This window comes from Halictus rubicundus, chromosome 3, assembly GCF_050948215.1.
Source record: "Halictus rubicundus isolate RS-2024b chromosome 3, iyHalRubi1_principal, whole genome shotgun sequence".
NCBI lineage: Eukaryota > Metazoa > Arthropoda > Insecta > Hymenoptera > Halictidae > Halictus > Halictus rubicundus.
In genome coordinates this window covers 9,889,085-9,905,782 of record NC_135151.1, presented here as the reverse complement: position 1 = coordinate 9,905,782, position 16,698 = coordinate 9,889,085, and the positions used below count along the sequence as shown (strand labels likewise).

The following is a 16,698-nucleotide window of genomic DNA, read 5'->3' as shown; positions in this document are numbered from 1 at the left end:
CTATTACAAATTTATCAATACGTAAAGTCCAAGGGACGTTCTGAGAAGGACGATTTTAAGAAAAGTACGGTACAAACAAATAGTCGATTTTACTTTCCTTCGACAAATTGGCACGCGGTTTTCAGCTTGAGGTCATGGAATCAATAGAGCGCGTGGTCGCGCGCATCCCATAGGGTAGAAACAAACCGAGATTGATGCAAGAAACATATCCGAACGTAACCTCGATAGAAATGTCTTTTACCAGCTGTACCTAGCCTGGCGTGCAATGTGCCGGAACTACACACAAAAATACTGTGTATCCGAAAGGCCTGACCTGGTCGTACCTTTTTGACTCGGTGGTAACCGGTTCGTCCCGTCCTCCATCGACTCCACCTAGCTTTCTCGACCGTATCTGCCGCTCTAAAATTGTGCCTGCATGCTTATCTACAGTTACAAACTAATTGCCAAAGGATTATCACAGGTCATCGGGTGTTCAACCTTCCGTGTACATATACCACGGTTCAATACCACAAAACAGATCGATTATTATTAATAGCGATGGAACTACCAAATTGGTAATAAAGCCGGCTCGATATCAGCTTGTAACAGCGTAACCACCACACCGTAATTAAATACAACCAAATCAAATTTTCGCTTTATTATTAGCTAACGAACCGGTTTCATAACCTTTCAAGATTTCGATTCGCAGGAGTTTTTTTCGGGTGGCCGAAACAGAAACGTCATCGCGAATCAACATACATGCTTTAATCTCAACGCAAATATATGTATATGTATTTGTATATTTATATGTACGTGTGTATATATATATATATATATATATATATATATATATATATATATATATATATGCGTGTGTGTGTATATGAATATACATGAACGATTCCCATAAATCTGCGAAATCAATTGTCAATTCTAGTCTGCGACAAGAGTAAATGAAAAGCACTGGAATTTCTTCGTCAGTTATTTATACTACATAATAACACGTTGTTGTCATTATCGAAGTGAACGAGACCTAATGTCGAATCTCACGAGTCATTCACAGGATGTTACAATGTTTTCCCCACGTGACCCAGAAAAAAGGTTCTACATTCCCATTGAAAAGGTGACACAATCGGGGTTACTTTATGTACGAAACATTTCGCGGATTCGACGGAAAAACCTTGGGCAAGTCGCAAAGTGAAACCAGCGTACCACTTTGAATTGAAAGTACGTGGACGCTGCCGCTCGAAGGCAGCACTTCTCGAGGCGGCGGTGAAATTCGCTCGTACTACATCTACCGGCGACAAGCTGAAGCAACAGCCAATCGGTGCAGCACAGTATCTCTCTTGCTTCCTAGAGCGGCACTTCGTCATTTTCGTATCCGTGCGAAATCCCGAACGAACAAGTGGAGAGAGATCCGCGTCGCCATCTTTAGGAACGGTACCGACTGCCCTCCACTACACCACCGCCTGCTTCGGTCGCAAGCGAGCTCGAAGTCGGTTTTCGCGTGTATAACAATAACAGTGAGAGTTCGGGCTTGCGATAGCGCATACAGTATTCCCTATCGCGGTGGGCGACGCGGCATTTAACCCGTTCGCGATGTTCATTTAATACGTCCAAGTCCCCGGGAGTCGTGTGTGTGTGTGTGCTGTGTACGTTCGAACAGACGACGACGACGACGACGTTTCGCTAGCTTGCCGAGGGTTGAGAACGATCGGGAAATATCAACGTCGTTCTCTCGCTTCGTTCGACCCTCGTTCAAACTGTACGTCTAATTGCAGATTCCGCCGCTTGGCACGTTCCACGGCGAGAACGACCAGTGTACAGTGTTTTGATTTGTCGGAGCTAGTGGAACCTCGGGGTACGAGTGCCCGGAGATTACGTATTACACTTCGACGGGAATAAAAAGTTAAAGGGAGAGAGAGGAAGCACCGAGGTGGCTGTAGCGAACGACAGCAACGACGGGCAAGTACAATTGACAGGAAAGATGGCGCGAGGTGCGGGTGAGGATTAATGCTGACCCATTTTTCCGCGCGAAATCATTCGTTCTTACTTTGTCGTGCGATAAAGGGACCATTAAACTTCGAGCATAGTGCGAGCACGTCGGTTCCTATCCAGTGAATCGATCTACAAAAAACAACCGGAGACACGGGGGTAATCCGTTTACCTGCAGGAGGTTGTACACCACTGTACGGTACGCGCGTGTGCCCGATATATACATATGTATACGTATATACATATATACATACATATTGTTGCGTAAGTGTGAGTGCCCGCCTAAACGTGTGTGTAGGACCGAGCATTGACAAAATATCGTATCAAGTCGGAGGAGGACTAACTGGCTGAGCCGTGTGTGGATCGTCAACGAAACACGGGGGGCAGGGATACGTAGATCAAAAAACGGGAACGCGTGTGTGAGAGGAAACGGTGTGCGTGAGAGGACCAGTGACGAAACAAGTGTCCGTAAGACGATAGCAAAATTTGGAAGAACCGAAGGTAGTCGGGGCCTTGGGAGGCTCGACTGCGGCGCGGTGGTCAGGAGAAATCAAGACGAAGACGCAGTCTTCTGGAACCTCGCGGGCTGCGTATAGTCCTGGCTTGCTCGGGTACGAGCGCGGCTGCTAAGATGGGCAACAATGCCGCGACGTCGTACAAAAAGGTTGACGCTGCCGAGAGCGTGAAGGAGTTTCTTGACAAGGCGAAGAAGGAGTTCGAGGACAAATGGAAGAAGAACCCGACGAACACCGCCGACCTGAACGACTTCGAGCGGATCAAGACACTCGGGACCGGCTCGTTCGGCCGTGTCATGATAGTGCAACATAAGCCGACCAAAGAGTATTACGCCATGAAGATACTCGACAAGCAGAAGATCGTCAAGCTGAAGCAGGTCGAACACACGCTGAACGAGAAGAGAATACTGCAGGCGATCAGCTTCCCGTTCCTAGTCTCGTTGCAGTTTCACTTCAAGGATAATTCGTATCTTTACATGGTGCTCGAGTACGTGCCGGGTGGCGAGATGTTCAGCCATCTGCGTAAGGTCGGCCGTTTCACGGAACCGCACTCCCGGTTTTACGCGGCGCAAATCGTATTGGCGTTCGAGTATCTCCACTACCTCGACTTGATCTACAGGGATCTGAAGCCGGAGAATCTGCTGATCGACTCGCAGGGCTACCTGAAGGTGACGGACTTCGGTTTCGCCAAAAGGGTGCAGGGCAGAACATGGACCTTGTGCGGCACGCCGGAGTACCTCGCGCCGGAGATCATCCTGAGCAAAGGCTACAACAAGGCGGTCGACTGGTGGGCCCTCGGCGTTCTCGTCTACGAGATGGCTGCCGGTTATCCGCCGTTTTTCGCCGATCAGCCGATACTGATCTACGAGAAGATCGTCTCGGGGAAGCCGCGGTTCCCCTCGCATTTCGGTTCCGATTTGAAAGACTTGCTACGTAACCTACTGCAAATCGATCTGACCAAGAGGTACGGCAATCTGAAGGCCGGTGTCAACGACATCAAGGGTCACAAGTGGTTCGCTAGTACCGATTGGATCGCGGTCTTCCAAAAGAAAATCGAGGCACCGTTCATACCGAAATGCAAAGGGCCCGGGGATACTAGCAACTTCGACGACTACGAGGAGGAGACGCTTAGGATTTCGCTGACGGAGAAGTGCGCCAAGGAATTCGCCGAATTCTGAATTCTACGCCGGATGGAAGATGGATACACGTGTCGCGTATTTATTCATATGCGATGGTTCGTCATTCGTTGGTCGCTTTTATCGAGCGAGAGAATAATGATATATGAAGTAAGATGGAATGGCGGCTGGGGGGTGGGGGGTGGGGTGGGGAGGGAGGGGGTTTGAAGGCGTAGAGAGCGAGTAAGAAAGTATACGTGTGCAAGGGGGAAAGAAAGAATACGGGTATGCGTGAGTGCGCTATGTATGATTGCGTGTGTGCATGGAGATACCGAAAGCGAAGTTAACAGGCGAGACAGATTTCGGGATAACGAAAATACAGAGTAAGCGCGAGAGTACGGGAAAGGTAGAATATAATAGCAGGTCGCAGATTTTTGCGCTTTGTTGTTATTTTCAGTCGGAACTTGTCGGAAACGGAATACGAGAAGGAATAGAAACGTGCGAAACAAACAGAGGGGAAATAGTGGGAGAAAGAAAGCGAAAGGGAGAGAGGCAGGTAGAAAGACACAGAGAGAGAGAGAGAGAGGGAGAGGGAGAGAGTGAATGGATGAGAGAAAGATAGATGCAAAAGAAAATATAATATATTAAAGAAACTTTCTTTCGGTTGTTGCATATACAGAGATCGTATACATATATACGTACATGTACATGTACTCAGAGAGACACACAACACGCACACACAGAGACACACACACATATAGCGCGCGCGCTGATCACCATCGTAAACACTACGATCAATATAGTAGTAAACTACTTTACATGAGAAATATCTTTCTTTTCCAGTCAAATAATTGTCATATTGACGTATAAGAATGATGATACATATGTATACATACATATATATATGTGTACACGTAGATACACATGTATACATGTAACATAGTATTTACGTACATGTGTGTGTTCCCTAAGATGGTTTTAGTGTCCGGTTGACGGAGGAGGCGTGTGTAAAGTTTGTTCTCGATAATTCTTATTAAAAATAGTCGGTAATGTCACCTTGCCTGACAGTTATTTTGTACATAATAGCATCAACTATCTATATAAATGTTCCCCCGGGATCCCTTTACACCGCGCCCCTTCTTCTTCATCTCGTCCCGCCTCTTTTAGCACATACAAACGTTTACAAAGACTCGCCGAGAGAGAGAGAGAGAGAGAGAGAGAGAGAGAGAGAGAGAGAGAAAAAGTTCTAACACACCAACACCCAATTGTGTCATGTTGTGCATTGTTGTCTATTTGTCTATTATCATGTGAATCTTCTTCGTCATTAATTGAGAGAAAGGGAGAGAGTGAGAGAAAGAGTGAAAGAAGAAGAGAAAAAGAGAGAGAGAGAGAGTGAAAAAAAATTTGCCATGATGTACGATTTACATTTATATCACTAGTCGTCACACTCGATTATTCCGTTGGAGTAATATTTATATACGACTCGTTTTTCATCGCTCGCTCGCAGTGGAGAACATCAAAACAAAAAAAAAAAATGAAAGGGAGGGAGAGGGTGGGAGGGAAAGAGAAAGAGAGAGAGAGAGAGAAATATCTTTAATATAGTACATTGTGAATCTTATAAAAAATACTCGTTATATACTGGCTACAGATGCTCGTTGTTGAATTATTGTACCTTACGTAAATGGTAGAGGCAGAGAAAAGAGAGGGGGTTGAGAGAACAAGAGCGAGAGAAAAAAAGAAGCCAACGGTTAGAGGAAGGGGGAACAAAAAGAAAAAGAGTATTTATGAAATGGGATCGGCGGGGTATGAGCAAACAAGGATTCATTTTTGGAACGTTTTTAATAGAGGACCACCGGCGTTCGTACATAGATACATTGTAAGAGTATTCATATATTATATCGCCTTAAGTTGCTGTAAGCAAAAGGAGCAACATTATCTTTTATATAGATCTGCACTTTTAGTACGGAATGTAAACATACGGACAATCTTGATTGTGTAAGAAAGAGAGAGGGAAAGAAAGAGTGTCTGTTGTGTGTATGCGTGTGGTATGTCCGGGAGAGAGAGAGAGAGAGAGAGAGAGAGAGAGAGAGAGAGAGACATAGTGAGAAAGAATAAGCTAAAATAATCGATGCACACTCGAAATGGCCAAATGGAAATTGTGCATACACGTACGAGAATTAAGAAGGAGAAAGATAATATTGAATAATCTGTCAAACGACAGGGGCATACACAATCTCGAATCGTTGACACCACAAAGACACGACAGAACTGAGACAGCAATAGCAGCCAGTAGCAGTGATAGCGAATATTGCCAAAAGACGCGTTTGTTATATTTGTTTGTTGGTTTTTTTTTAGATGAATTTTTTTTTCGCGTAGGACACTTCACACCGTCATTATATTCGATATATGTATATATAAGTTGTCCGAAATGATTGGCACTGAACTTTTGCAGTTGCCAGGAGAGTCGAGCAGGTGGTAAGAGTTCCTACAAACCGTTGTTGGAAACTGTCTCATGAAACGGTTTTACACGTTTCGAGTTCGACTGGCGGCGGTGATTTTGATTTTATACGATCAGCTGAACGCAAATAAATGTGTCACCGAGACACGAATACATATTCTCGAAAGATTACTCACGCAATGCACAGTTTTATTTTCGCTAAGAAATCGATAACGGGTACCCTGCGCGAGTAGTTAATTCGATTAATTCGATCGAGTTAGGTGAATAGATTCGTTAGTGAATTTTCAGTTGAGAGAGCATTCCCGGAAACAGACTCGTACGACCTTTCACCGTTGATTTGACTTTTCCAGCGTATCGCAGAAAAGTCGATTCCAAAATGTTTCTTGGCCGCTCTGTGTATCGTGTCGCATTGAGCACAATAAAATTCGACGGTCACCAGCAGGCAACGCGAATTAAGGAAACATCGGCAGTCTTGAACGATGATTGCACGCGCGTCGATCGCGTGACGAAAATTCATTTTACGCTAAATATATACAGGGTGGTTCCAACGAAGCGACCTATTCGACTTTCCGCGTAACTGGGAAAGACACGCGAAAATCGCTCGGACGAAAGGTATTCTGGTCACGGTAGATATCAACCAGTCTTTCTGTTAAATGATTTGCCATGGGAAAACATTTTTTGCAGAAACTCAATCGGTCACTATAAAAATCACCCTTCATATAAATATAAATATCTTTATAATAATATGCATACAGTGCGCTCGTGTTTAAATGTAAATGAATCTTAAAGTGTTCTGAAACAGATATTACATGGCACGAGGGGTTAAATATTTTGCCGGAGGTAAATTGTTGTAGGACTTCAGGAGAAAGAAGGACTCTGGCGAGCCGGACTCGAAACCATGATCTTGAGATTCGTAGATTGATCAGCACTTCAACGATTACGGGCACTTTGGTTCTTCTGAAATTTCTACACTGACAACAAGTTCGCATTTTTTGGGAACGCCGTTCTTATCGCTGCCTTTTAGGTTCCCCGAGATTTGCCCCCTTCGTCTGCTCTCTCGTGTCTCTTATCGGATCAATCATTCCCAATCCCTTAATAATGCCGCTGTTATGTCTAGTCGTTATCGGATAAGCGTGGAAGAAGATAGGACTGTTTCTGCCCCACGTTGTGGCATTACGGGAGGCCAGTCCCATTACGAGCAACGGTCCAAACGTGGGTCTAAAAGATACTCCCGCGAGTTAATCCGTCAAGTTTGCCCAACAAGTCCAACATCGTAGCGTAACTTCAACATATAACTAGTCATTTCGGACTTAACAGAATCTAAACCAACTGCTCTCGTGTATCTGTTCCTGATAGCGGCTCCTAATCCCTTACGCCAACAAGGAAAAATACAGTCAGCTTCGAGAATCCGCTCTCTCCTAATATCTTCAGAATAATCTAAGCAAACAATCATTGAATCGCCCACGGTTTGGGACACTTTGAGTTTACGTCCAAAACCATAGGAGACATTGTGCGCCATTCACAATATATATTGTCGGAAAAAAATGAATCATCTGATTACGTACCCGATCGATTGTAGATCTTTCCAAATATCTGCCTTTCCTACAATATAAGATGGTAATAATGACTCGATAATAGTGCTCGAAGGTTGTGTTGGATGTCAGGTTATTCTTCAAGCTTCCAGCGCAGATCGCAGCTCTCCAGAGCACTTCACTTAGCGCAATCAGTTCCTTTTACATCAGATTCGTAAGCGTTGGTGTCCACTCTACGCTTTTCGGTGGCAAATATGAAACTAAATGCTGCCGGTGGTGGGATCATTCTAATAGCTTGCCTAGTGGTCACTGTCAAGGCTACGCCTGCGGCCAGAGGTAGCTGTGTTCTTATTTTCGCAGGTTCTTTTTTTCCTTCACAATTTGCATCACGGCATCTATGCCTGGGAAGCGAGAAAAAGCTTAACCGCATCTGTCCATTTTTGAGAATATCTCATATCTGATTTCATATAACATAAGAAGGCAGTCAAGGGACCAACAGTCTGCGGCATTGAGGCCCTGTTTTTCCGCAGGGAAGGATACTCCTTCACATACGGGGTGGTGTACTCCATATCCCGTATTGAGCTAAACTCACATCTTTTTCTTGGTTGTTCTTTTTCTCTATTGGCATGTAATGATGGCCTAATCGCAATTCCTTCACGGTTACTCTCCTAGGTTTTTCTGAATCAGATTGTTGCCCTGGATCCACAGTAGTGATGGCGAAATATCGACAGTTTCCGATAATTGGACTATAAACTATCAATAGTTGCGGATAATTGTCGATAGTGGCGATGTACATTTTGTATATTACAAGCCATTATGCTATTATATAATTTTTGTAATTGTACAAAAAATTATTTATCTCCATTTTATACATTATACATCTAATAAACATGAGTTTTTATTTGGAAATATCAACATGTTTATATTTTTACTTTTAACCTGGATCAGTTATAATATGTTCTACAGCACTGAAATTCCTTTCACTCCCCGTGGACCTAACTGACTAACTGATTTAAACCATTTATTCTAGTTTCACTATTATTTGGTCTCTAAAAGTCTAAGATTATCAGAGTCCTGTGAAATATTTAGGTTTTTCAAATATAACGTTTAACCGTCCAGGATAAAAACTATTCTTCAAGTTTGATGTTTTATCAGTTTTTTCTGGTTTTAACTCTGGGCGTCGCTGATCTGCAACAATATCATTAGTTATTCGGTATGTTGTTCTTTCGGCACATTGGCTTTCGAGTTGCACGAGACTAACATCCACGCGGGCATGATCTTGCCCGCTTGCACTTCTGTCGTTATCTCTAAATTATATCATTGTACCACACTTTTCCCCCTAAAGTATATACAATTATTAATGGAGATGTTCAATGCAGACGAACCTAACGTATGTATGATATTATGATTACTTCTACGAATAGGTCGGTGGTATTGCGCCGCTACATCGTGATCAACGCCGAGGGGTAAATTCAATAATTACGTGATAGAAAATTTCTCTTATCTAATGTTAGTTCCCGATGATTAGGAAGGCGGGGATGTTACCATAATTCAATTTGGTGGCTTAGCGGAGGTTTTAGTCGATCAATCAATTGTTGGCAAAGAGAACTGTGGGAAGGGGAATAAATCTAGATGCGGTAACGGCAACCGACCACTGCGGTTCCCAGTTTCATCCAATTTCAACCTCTTTCTGAAATCGGAAGAATATATGAAAATCGACGCGTTGGACTAGGGAGGGAGAAAGATGGAAAAACGTGGCCAGAAATTGTGTTAACGAAATTCGCCTACAAATATTTTTGTACGGGTCTGGACATTCGTAAAAGACCAATTTGTCGTGCCACCGGTTTCGAGCAGTTCAGAGTTGCAAAATTGTATCGCGATTAAAATTCCGTTCCCACACGAAATTCCAAATTCTTCGAACGTCTTTCGCAATCGAAGACGGTCGAACATCGTGAATTCTACGATCCGGTCGAACAGATTGCCAATGTATCCGGCTCGAGGAACCCGATTGTGTCGTGCTGGTTGCAAACGGACGAGCGATACGTGTGTCGTGTGCGTCACGGCAACGCACAAGCACGAATAAATAGACGGGACAATATGTCGTTGGTTTTCGTCACGTTTGCATCGTCGAGTCTGTAAATATGTTTCCTGAACGCGCGTGCACGTCGTTCGTTCTCAAAAAAAAAAAACCAAAACAAAACGCGGAGGAGTAGGAGGAGGATTTGCTGGCTCGAGGAGCACAAAGAGGGAAGTAGAGAGGGAGAGAGAGATGCGAAATTCTTAACAAGAAATTATGTCGGCCAAGAGGATTGTGCTTTCGGATCGCTAAATCATAGCTACAGTTTCGCCTGCATCGCATACGCAATACAGTGACGCACGAGTATGGAGATGCTAATATTGTAGTCCTCAGTTATTTATTGATCGAAATAGCATTCCGGCGAATCGCAAGATCGTTCGCTCGTTTCATAAGTCCGGAAACTCTTCCGCGAAATCCGTGTCGAATCGTAAGACTCAGTGCTGGATTAAGCAGACTAAGCACGTGCTTAGAGCATCAGAAGAAGGGGGCGGGGCGCCATAGAAATTTTCTGAATTTTATGTGTTCTACATAGTAATAATATTCCCAAGTTTTGGGAAAACACGCTTCTGTTAAAAACATTTTTTAGTAAAATTATCGAAAATGCCTAATCGAACTCAAAATCTTTTAATTGCTTAGAGCCTCTAGCGGTGTCGATCCGGCACTGGTTACACCGTGGTAATTTCTTGCGGCCCGTCTCGTGTCCATTAGCAGATGGTCTTGCTCTTTCGTTCACTCTCCTGAAAGGGTGATCCTTTCTTCATTCAATTTCTTTCTCTTACGCAATTGTACGATGTCGCTCACATCATAGTAGCAGTAACATGGACACGTCCATTCCATTCGACAATCCACTTCGGGTTCAAAACCCTCAACGATCGAGGGATCGTGCACTGGATCGTAATTATACCGAGATAGTGCACGTCTCTGGTTCACGGACGATGGTTGAGAAACAGACTCTGTTCTTCTTCAGCGGAGTCGAACTCGTCGTCTGACTCAGGCGCGTAATCACTTTTCCATACCTCTTCAGCTGCGGTATCAACATTTTCGGCTTTGCGCAACTCTAACGGCAAGCTATTGTCTTTAGACAATTTGTACATAGCACAGGCTGCGGATCAGCAGCATTTATGAGAAAAGCGACTAGGGTATGGACATCTTAATTCTTTCAAAATCTGCAACAGCAAATAAAGAAATTTTGTCTACAACCGTTGTATCGGCGGATAGCTTAACCGCACAGTTCTCCGTGCGAATCCTTTCCGAATCTCGTTTGAATTTGGTTTCATCAGCCAAGAAATAAATCTGATCGGAAATGGTTTATAGTCGATCGGTTGTTTCGTTTGGCATTACAATTTACGAGTCTAATCCATCGTTTCCACGATCCAGATATTCTATTTATAGATGTTTCGCATTATCTTGTGCATACATCGATCTGCGTACGTTGCGATTGAACGCACTGCACGACTGCATCTGTTAATAATAAACCTACCACGGTCAAATGGCCGGTTTTCTATTTCACTATTCTTTTTCTGTTTCAAAAGCTCCATTAGCTGCTTAAGAAAAATATGGTTTAGATTTGCACTACGAGGGATCTCTTTCGGTTCTCCAATTAATCGTAGACCCGATGCGTAAGACGCGTCTTTGTCTCTGTTTGTAGGTTTGTCCCGGCTGTCCTTAGCTTGCTCCGTTACCAAGACTCTCCTCTCACTCTGGTCAGAACCTAGTTAGCCCCAAGGGTGTTACCGAGTTTGTTCTTGTCGAGCAGACACGGTAACACCTTCCATTTGACTCTCCGGTCGCGTTTCGCTTCCTTCTCCTGAACGAGAGAAACCCTTTCAGGAACCCTTCCACAACCCAGATACTTTCGTCTAAAGATAATTCCCCAAACTGTTCGAATAGCCTTTCCAACTTGTTCATTTCCTCCAGCTATCCCCGTTCTAACGAGGGTGTGTTCGATTTCTTTCGAGTTCGTTAGATACCGTTTCGAGGTTTAAATTACAATGCGGTTCGCGCATCCTTCCAACCCCGTCGGCCGGCAAATTCAGTTTCGCATTCGTATTCTCGAGAACAGGGACAAAGGATTCGGTGTCTAGCGAGAGTCGAGCAGCCGGTCGTTTTTCTCGTTGACTTTTGTGGGCGTCTTTTGATGCAGCAAGTCTTTAGACGGCCCGGTGTCATTTTCTTTTTTCGAGAAAAGACGGATATAGTGTGCGACCTCTGATTCACGTTCAGGCTCGGTTGTTTCTCGGGGAGAGGAGTTGCGCTCGGACTGCGGATTTTTATGTATTCACGACAAACATTGAAAGAGCTAATGTGTGGCGATATTTTACTTTCAACCTCCAAAAGTTGTTGGAAAAACGACGCGATTCAACTTTCACTGGACAGCTTTTATTTTGCTTGCCCAGTCTAATTGTGAAATACGTGTTGCTCCGGAACATTCTCGGTAGGAATGAAATTTCATTTTTCTCTAGTTCACTGGGAGACCGATATTTGATTCAACATTACACTGCTTTACATTGTACTTAATTTCTTTGGTAACTAAAAGCTCCTTCGTGGTCGTGTTTCCGTATCACAACACCTCTCCACCATAAGCGAATCGAGACGGTTCTTTCTCATCGCTTTGCTCGTAACTAATTCGCCAGAGGCACGAGCGCGAGCCTCTAACGAGGAGCAAGAAAGACGACCGTGATCGTACAAATGGCCGTCGCTCTTCTTCCTACAAATCATACTTTCCTTTCCAGCCTCGATATACCTTCGCAACACGTGGCACTGGATGTTCCGTTGGTAAATAGTTTATCTCCTGGTTCAGTAATCGTCCGGTTACGCAATCGTTGCTCGTGCACGGCGCTACGAATTTAAATATTCTCACCTCTAAACACTTACATAACGATATCGAAACGATCGTCTTCATTGAAGTTCACGTCGGACCTGGCCATTTGCATCGGACACGAACGCGTATGCGACAACGCCTCGTTTCTCTTTCTGCTCGGGCATCTTTTTAGACTTCCGACCGAACGGAGGAAAGACTCGCGGTTGTCGGTTTGATGATATGATGAAACGAGCGTTTTGTCGGCAGCGATTCGCTCGGGTGTAACGTACGACGCAACCAGAAAGGCGTTCCCCTTGCACGCACGACCCATCACGATCGAGGTAACCGAGGAATCGAATATAGGACCCGTCGGCGATCACATATTGTGCAGCTCGTAGGTGTTAACAACCGAATCTGGTAATTCGCCGGCAAATTCGATTCACAGCCCGCAGCGCGACATTGGCAACAGGATCGTTTTCGCGCAAGGTCCAAGCTGTTTCATGCGAAATTTACCCCCACTGATGTTTTGTTCTCGTGCGAACAGGAACGTTTGTGATTAACACGCAATTTTTGAAACTTGGACTTCTCACTTCAACACGATGCTTCCTGTCCGAGGAATCGCAGCTATTCTCATTGTCCGCTGATCAAATTTTTTCACTTACACCGCTTCTGCACTGGACGGCTCGAGTAGTCGATCTTGATTGCCCATTGTTGCCGCGAACAACGGGCAAAACTTTTCTCTGAGAGTCAGGTCGAACGCTGAAATCCCGCATCACGCATTCCCGCGAAGGAGTCGTTGTCCGCGCCATACCCGACCAATTTGGTCCTTCCTTCGAACAGATAGCCATACTCTCTAGGTGAACATACCTCAGCCTTACTGTACTGTAGGATTACCATCCCCAGCAACGGGTCATCATACTCTCTTCTGCTTTAGTGGCACTCATATCCAGATGGAAGCAGCATAACCTCCGATTGCCCTAGCTGATGGGTAACATACCCATCCCTCAGAGTGACGCTCACCCTCCCAACCACGACGGCACTTTCTCCCTCCCATAACGGATCCTTGTAGCCGTCCGCATCCTCGCAACTGCCCGTCGCCCTATTGTGCTTTCCGTGCAGCGCGAACGGATGTGTCCAGTGTCAATGTAAACGTGATACACGTATCGCTACAGGCTGACCCAACAATTTTGTACTTCCTTAAAAGGGGCGATTCCTGAGGTGATTTGAAGAAACTTTTCCCTTTACGAAAATGTTCTCCGCGGCTTTGTTGCCGAGTTATTAACGAAAAACGCGGACCAATCAGAGCGCGGCTACAGCGGACGGACGTCCGGTCAACTGCGACACCACGCTCTGATTGGTCAGTGTTTTTCGTTAATAACTCTTTAACAGAGTCGCGGAGAGCATTTTCGCAAAGGAAAAAGTCACTTTAAATGGCCTCAGGGATCACCTCTTTCAAGTACAACATTTTTGGGACACGCTGTATAACGTTCGCAATGCTGTCAACTCGTTGAACTCGCCGGGAAATTAATCAATGGCGAAATGGTTGCGATTACATACATAGCAACCGGTTGGTAACTTAGGCAGTTCTCGAAGAGCGATCGCCAATATTGTTAGTGCATCGTCTCTCGATGCCATCATCGTGTCACGGAAAGTGGCTACGATTGAGGGGACCCGGTATATGTCTCTTACGGTCTCGAGTTGGAATTAATTATTCACTGAACACAGATCAAGTGGAATTCTGCTGATGGAAAGCGGTCAATTGCGTTATTTTATTGTTTCATCTATTGTCATGTGACGCTTCGCCTTCGACGTCCATTAACATCGTCGGTATACTCCTCGCTTCAATGGCGGTGTCCTGTCGCGATGCTGCGCAAAATCGCGAACCTGGCCGAAAGATGAACCATAATCGGGCGAAGCCATCCCTCCCGATGACAAAATGGCGGCCGTCTACTTTAAACAGATCGTCGTTCTGCACAATATCACAATATCCGAGCACAATATCCAAAATATTTTTGTCTGAAAAATCAAAAATTCATCGAATCGTCGCCATGTTCTTCGAAGTCTCGGTCTTCGTATGACATGATATGTAACGTCTATTAGATATCGTTGGACTGCGGGTTTATGCATTCGAAACGGAAATGAGCAGATCAAATTGCAAAACAGCGAGAACATTTTACGAATTTACAAATACGGTGTAATGTTTTACGATACAAAGAATTTTTATTTTGCATAAAAATTCGTATTCTATCTATCATGTAATAGATATGTTGGTTCCTTTAAAACAATGTAGTTCCTGTTTTGTGCAATGAAGATTCATTTTCTATTTGAATCAATTTAGTCGATATAGTCGTTCCTTTATTTCGTGCAATATTTTTATCGTATTTAATTTACTTGCTTAGCAAATCCTATTTACGTTTCTTTTGCGCAACGTACATCCTAAGGATTGTTTTCTGCAATAGACTTTGTATATAAATTACTACACTCTCTAGCTGCGTCCAGCTAAATTTTTCCCGAGTTGTTTCGACTTCACCCCGTTCTTTTAATTTTAACCATTTTTCTTGTTTCATCACATTTCCATACTAACGTTTCTTATTATAATTCTCCCCCACCCACGCGTATTCTCACATTTTCTTCCCCCCTTCCGCGCACTTTGCATTTTTTCTCACTTCTCTTCGGCTAACACCGCTCTCTCGCCGTTTTATATCCCAATTTGAATCTCGCGAGTTTCTACTTCTGATCCGCGCCAACCTTGTCCAAATATTCCGGGATCCATTTCCATTTTATCCGTTTATACCGTTCGGTTGTATCCTATTATCTCGAGCTCCTCCCATTTTACTTTTCCACGCGCGTTTCTTTACCATTTATGCTCCTTCTGTTCAATCATCTTCCGCTTAATCGACACACTTGGGTTCATTAACTGGACACCAGTTTCGTGGAATATTTAAAGTCATGCAAAAAATACTTCAAACGTTATAGTTTCACTATCAAAGTAATTAACGCCTTTGTCATGTATTCCCAATCAGTATTCTGGTATACCTTCACCAAAAGAAGGCCAAGTTATGGTGTTTTCCATTCTCGTCACTGCACTGCGAATTTATTTTACCGCCCTCTGATCAAAATCAACGAAACACAAAGCTGTGAAATCATTATCGCGCTATTTTAATATTATTGCAGTTATGAAAAGGAGAAATTCATTTTGTGTCTTACAATTCGAAAATTTGTACTCAAACCACGAAAATCACCTACGCAAATAAGTCTCGATCCGGGGTGGCAAGACGTACGCCATACCGCATAGGTATGCGAGCAATTGACGTTCATCATAGTAGTCTCCATCCATAATATACCGAGTGCAACGCGATCTCGTTGATATTAACCATGATCTTAATTAATCCGAACTACGATGCACAGTTCCATTAATCTTTGAGCAAAGCAGAGGCGATGGAACTGTTCGAGATGGTCGGTTTGCTTCTGGTGTAAGAAATCTTGCAAATATTTATGTCTATCCAAGTTTCGTTTCGTCAAGTTTCTGGTTATCGCCGCGAAGAAGTGAACGTAGCTTCCTCGAGGATGATCGTGCATCCGGTTGGCCCTAGGCGCTGTTATTCGTTCCGCTTGGGTTCCATACGTTATTAAATTGACATGAGTCAAATGGTCTCGGCGACGACGATACCCAATGAAGGAATCATCTCGTTCGCGGAAAGCTCGAGGGAAGCGACGTAATTGCGCAGGGTGATCTCGACTATCGGCTGAACTGCCACGTTACGTACTAATGTATACCACGTGCCATAAGGATCGCTGTACCGTGTACCATTGCAAATGCCAGAGGCATCGAGTGATCCGGCAAGAGTGGTGCTCCTAGTGTGTCCATGCTGTTTGGTCTCATACCCGTTATTTGGGTCGAACAGCCGATTTGCACGAATTCGGAGGTTTCGAGCTGTTTGCGCGTATCTCTACTGGTATTCGCTAAATACTGTTGATACCCGTCCTGGACGATGAATACACGCGAATACATGTCGCCATAGTAGTCCCGGCCGTCTCTGCTGCACTAGATGAATTCGCAAGGGTACACGTTCGAGCTGTGAAAACCGCTTTTAGTAAAAGAAAAATAATTCCCAGTAAAATATTCGACAAATATCATTCGACACATTCTATTTTATCGGCCACAATAAAAGAGCGAAGAGAGGCGGTCAGCGGAACTCGAGAGAATAATGATCCTAACAGAGTTGC

At 44.2% G+C, this 16,698-nt stretch overlaps 1 protein-coding gene across 3 annotated transcripts in view; it reads left to right on the top strand.

Moving 5' to 3' along the window:
- The first annotated feature begins 1,285 nt into the window (after positions 1 to 1,285).
- Pka-c1 (Protein kinase, cAMP-dependent, catalytic subunit 1) overlaps positions 1,286 to 16,698 on the top strand; it is a 39,972-nt gene continuing 24,559 nt past the window's right edge. The window contains exons 1-2 of one of the 3 annotated variants that reach the window (XM_076785278.1): positions 1,286 to 1,631; positions 1,761 to 3,775. In XM_076785278.1, the coding sequence (XP_076641393.1) occupies positions 2,606 to 3,667 (1,062 nt within the window). In that variant the 5' untranslated portion in view covers positions 1,286 to 1,631; positions 1,761 to 2,605 and the 3' untranslated portion in view covers positions 3,668 to 3,775. Of the gene's footprint in view, positions 3,776 to 16,698 lie in introns of all 3 variants that reach the window. The other 2 variants (XM_076785276.1, XM_076785275.1) reach the window with 2 other exon arrangements.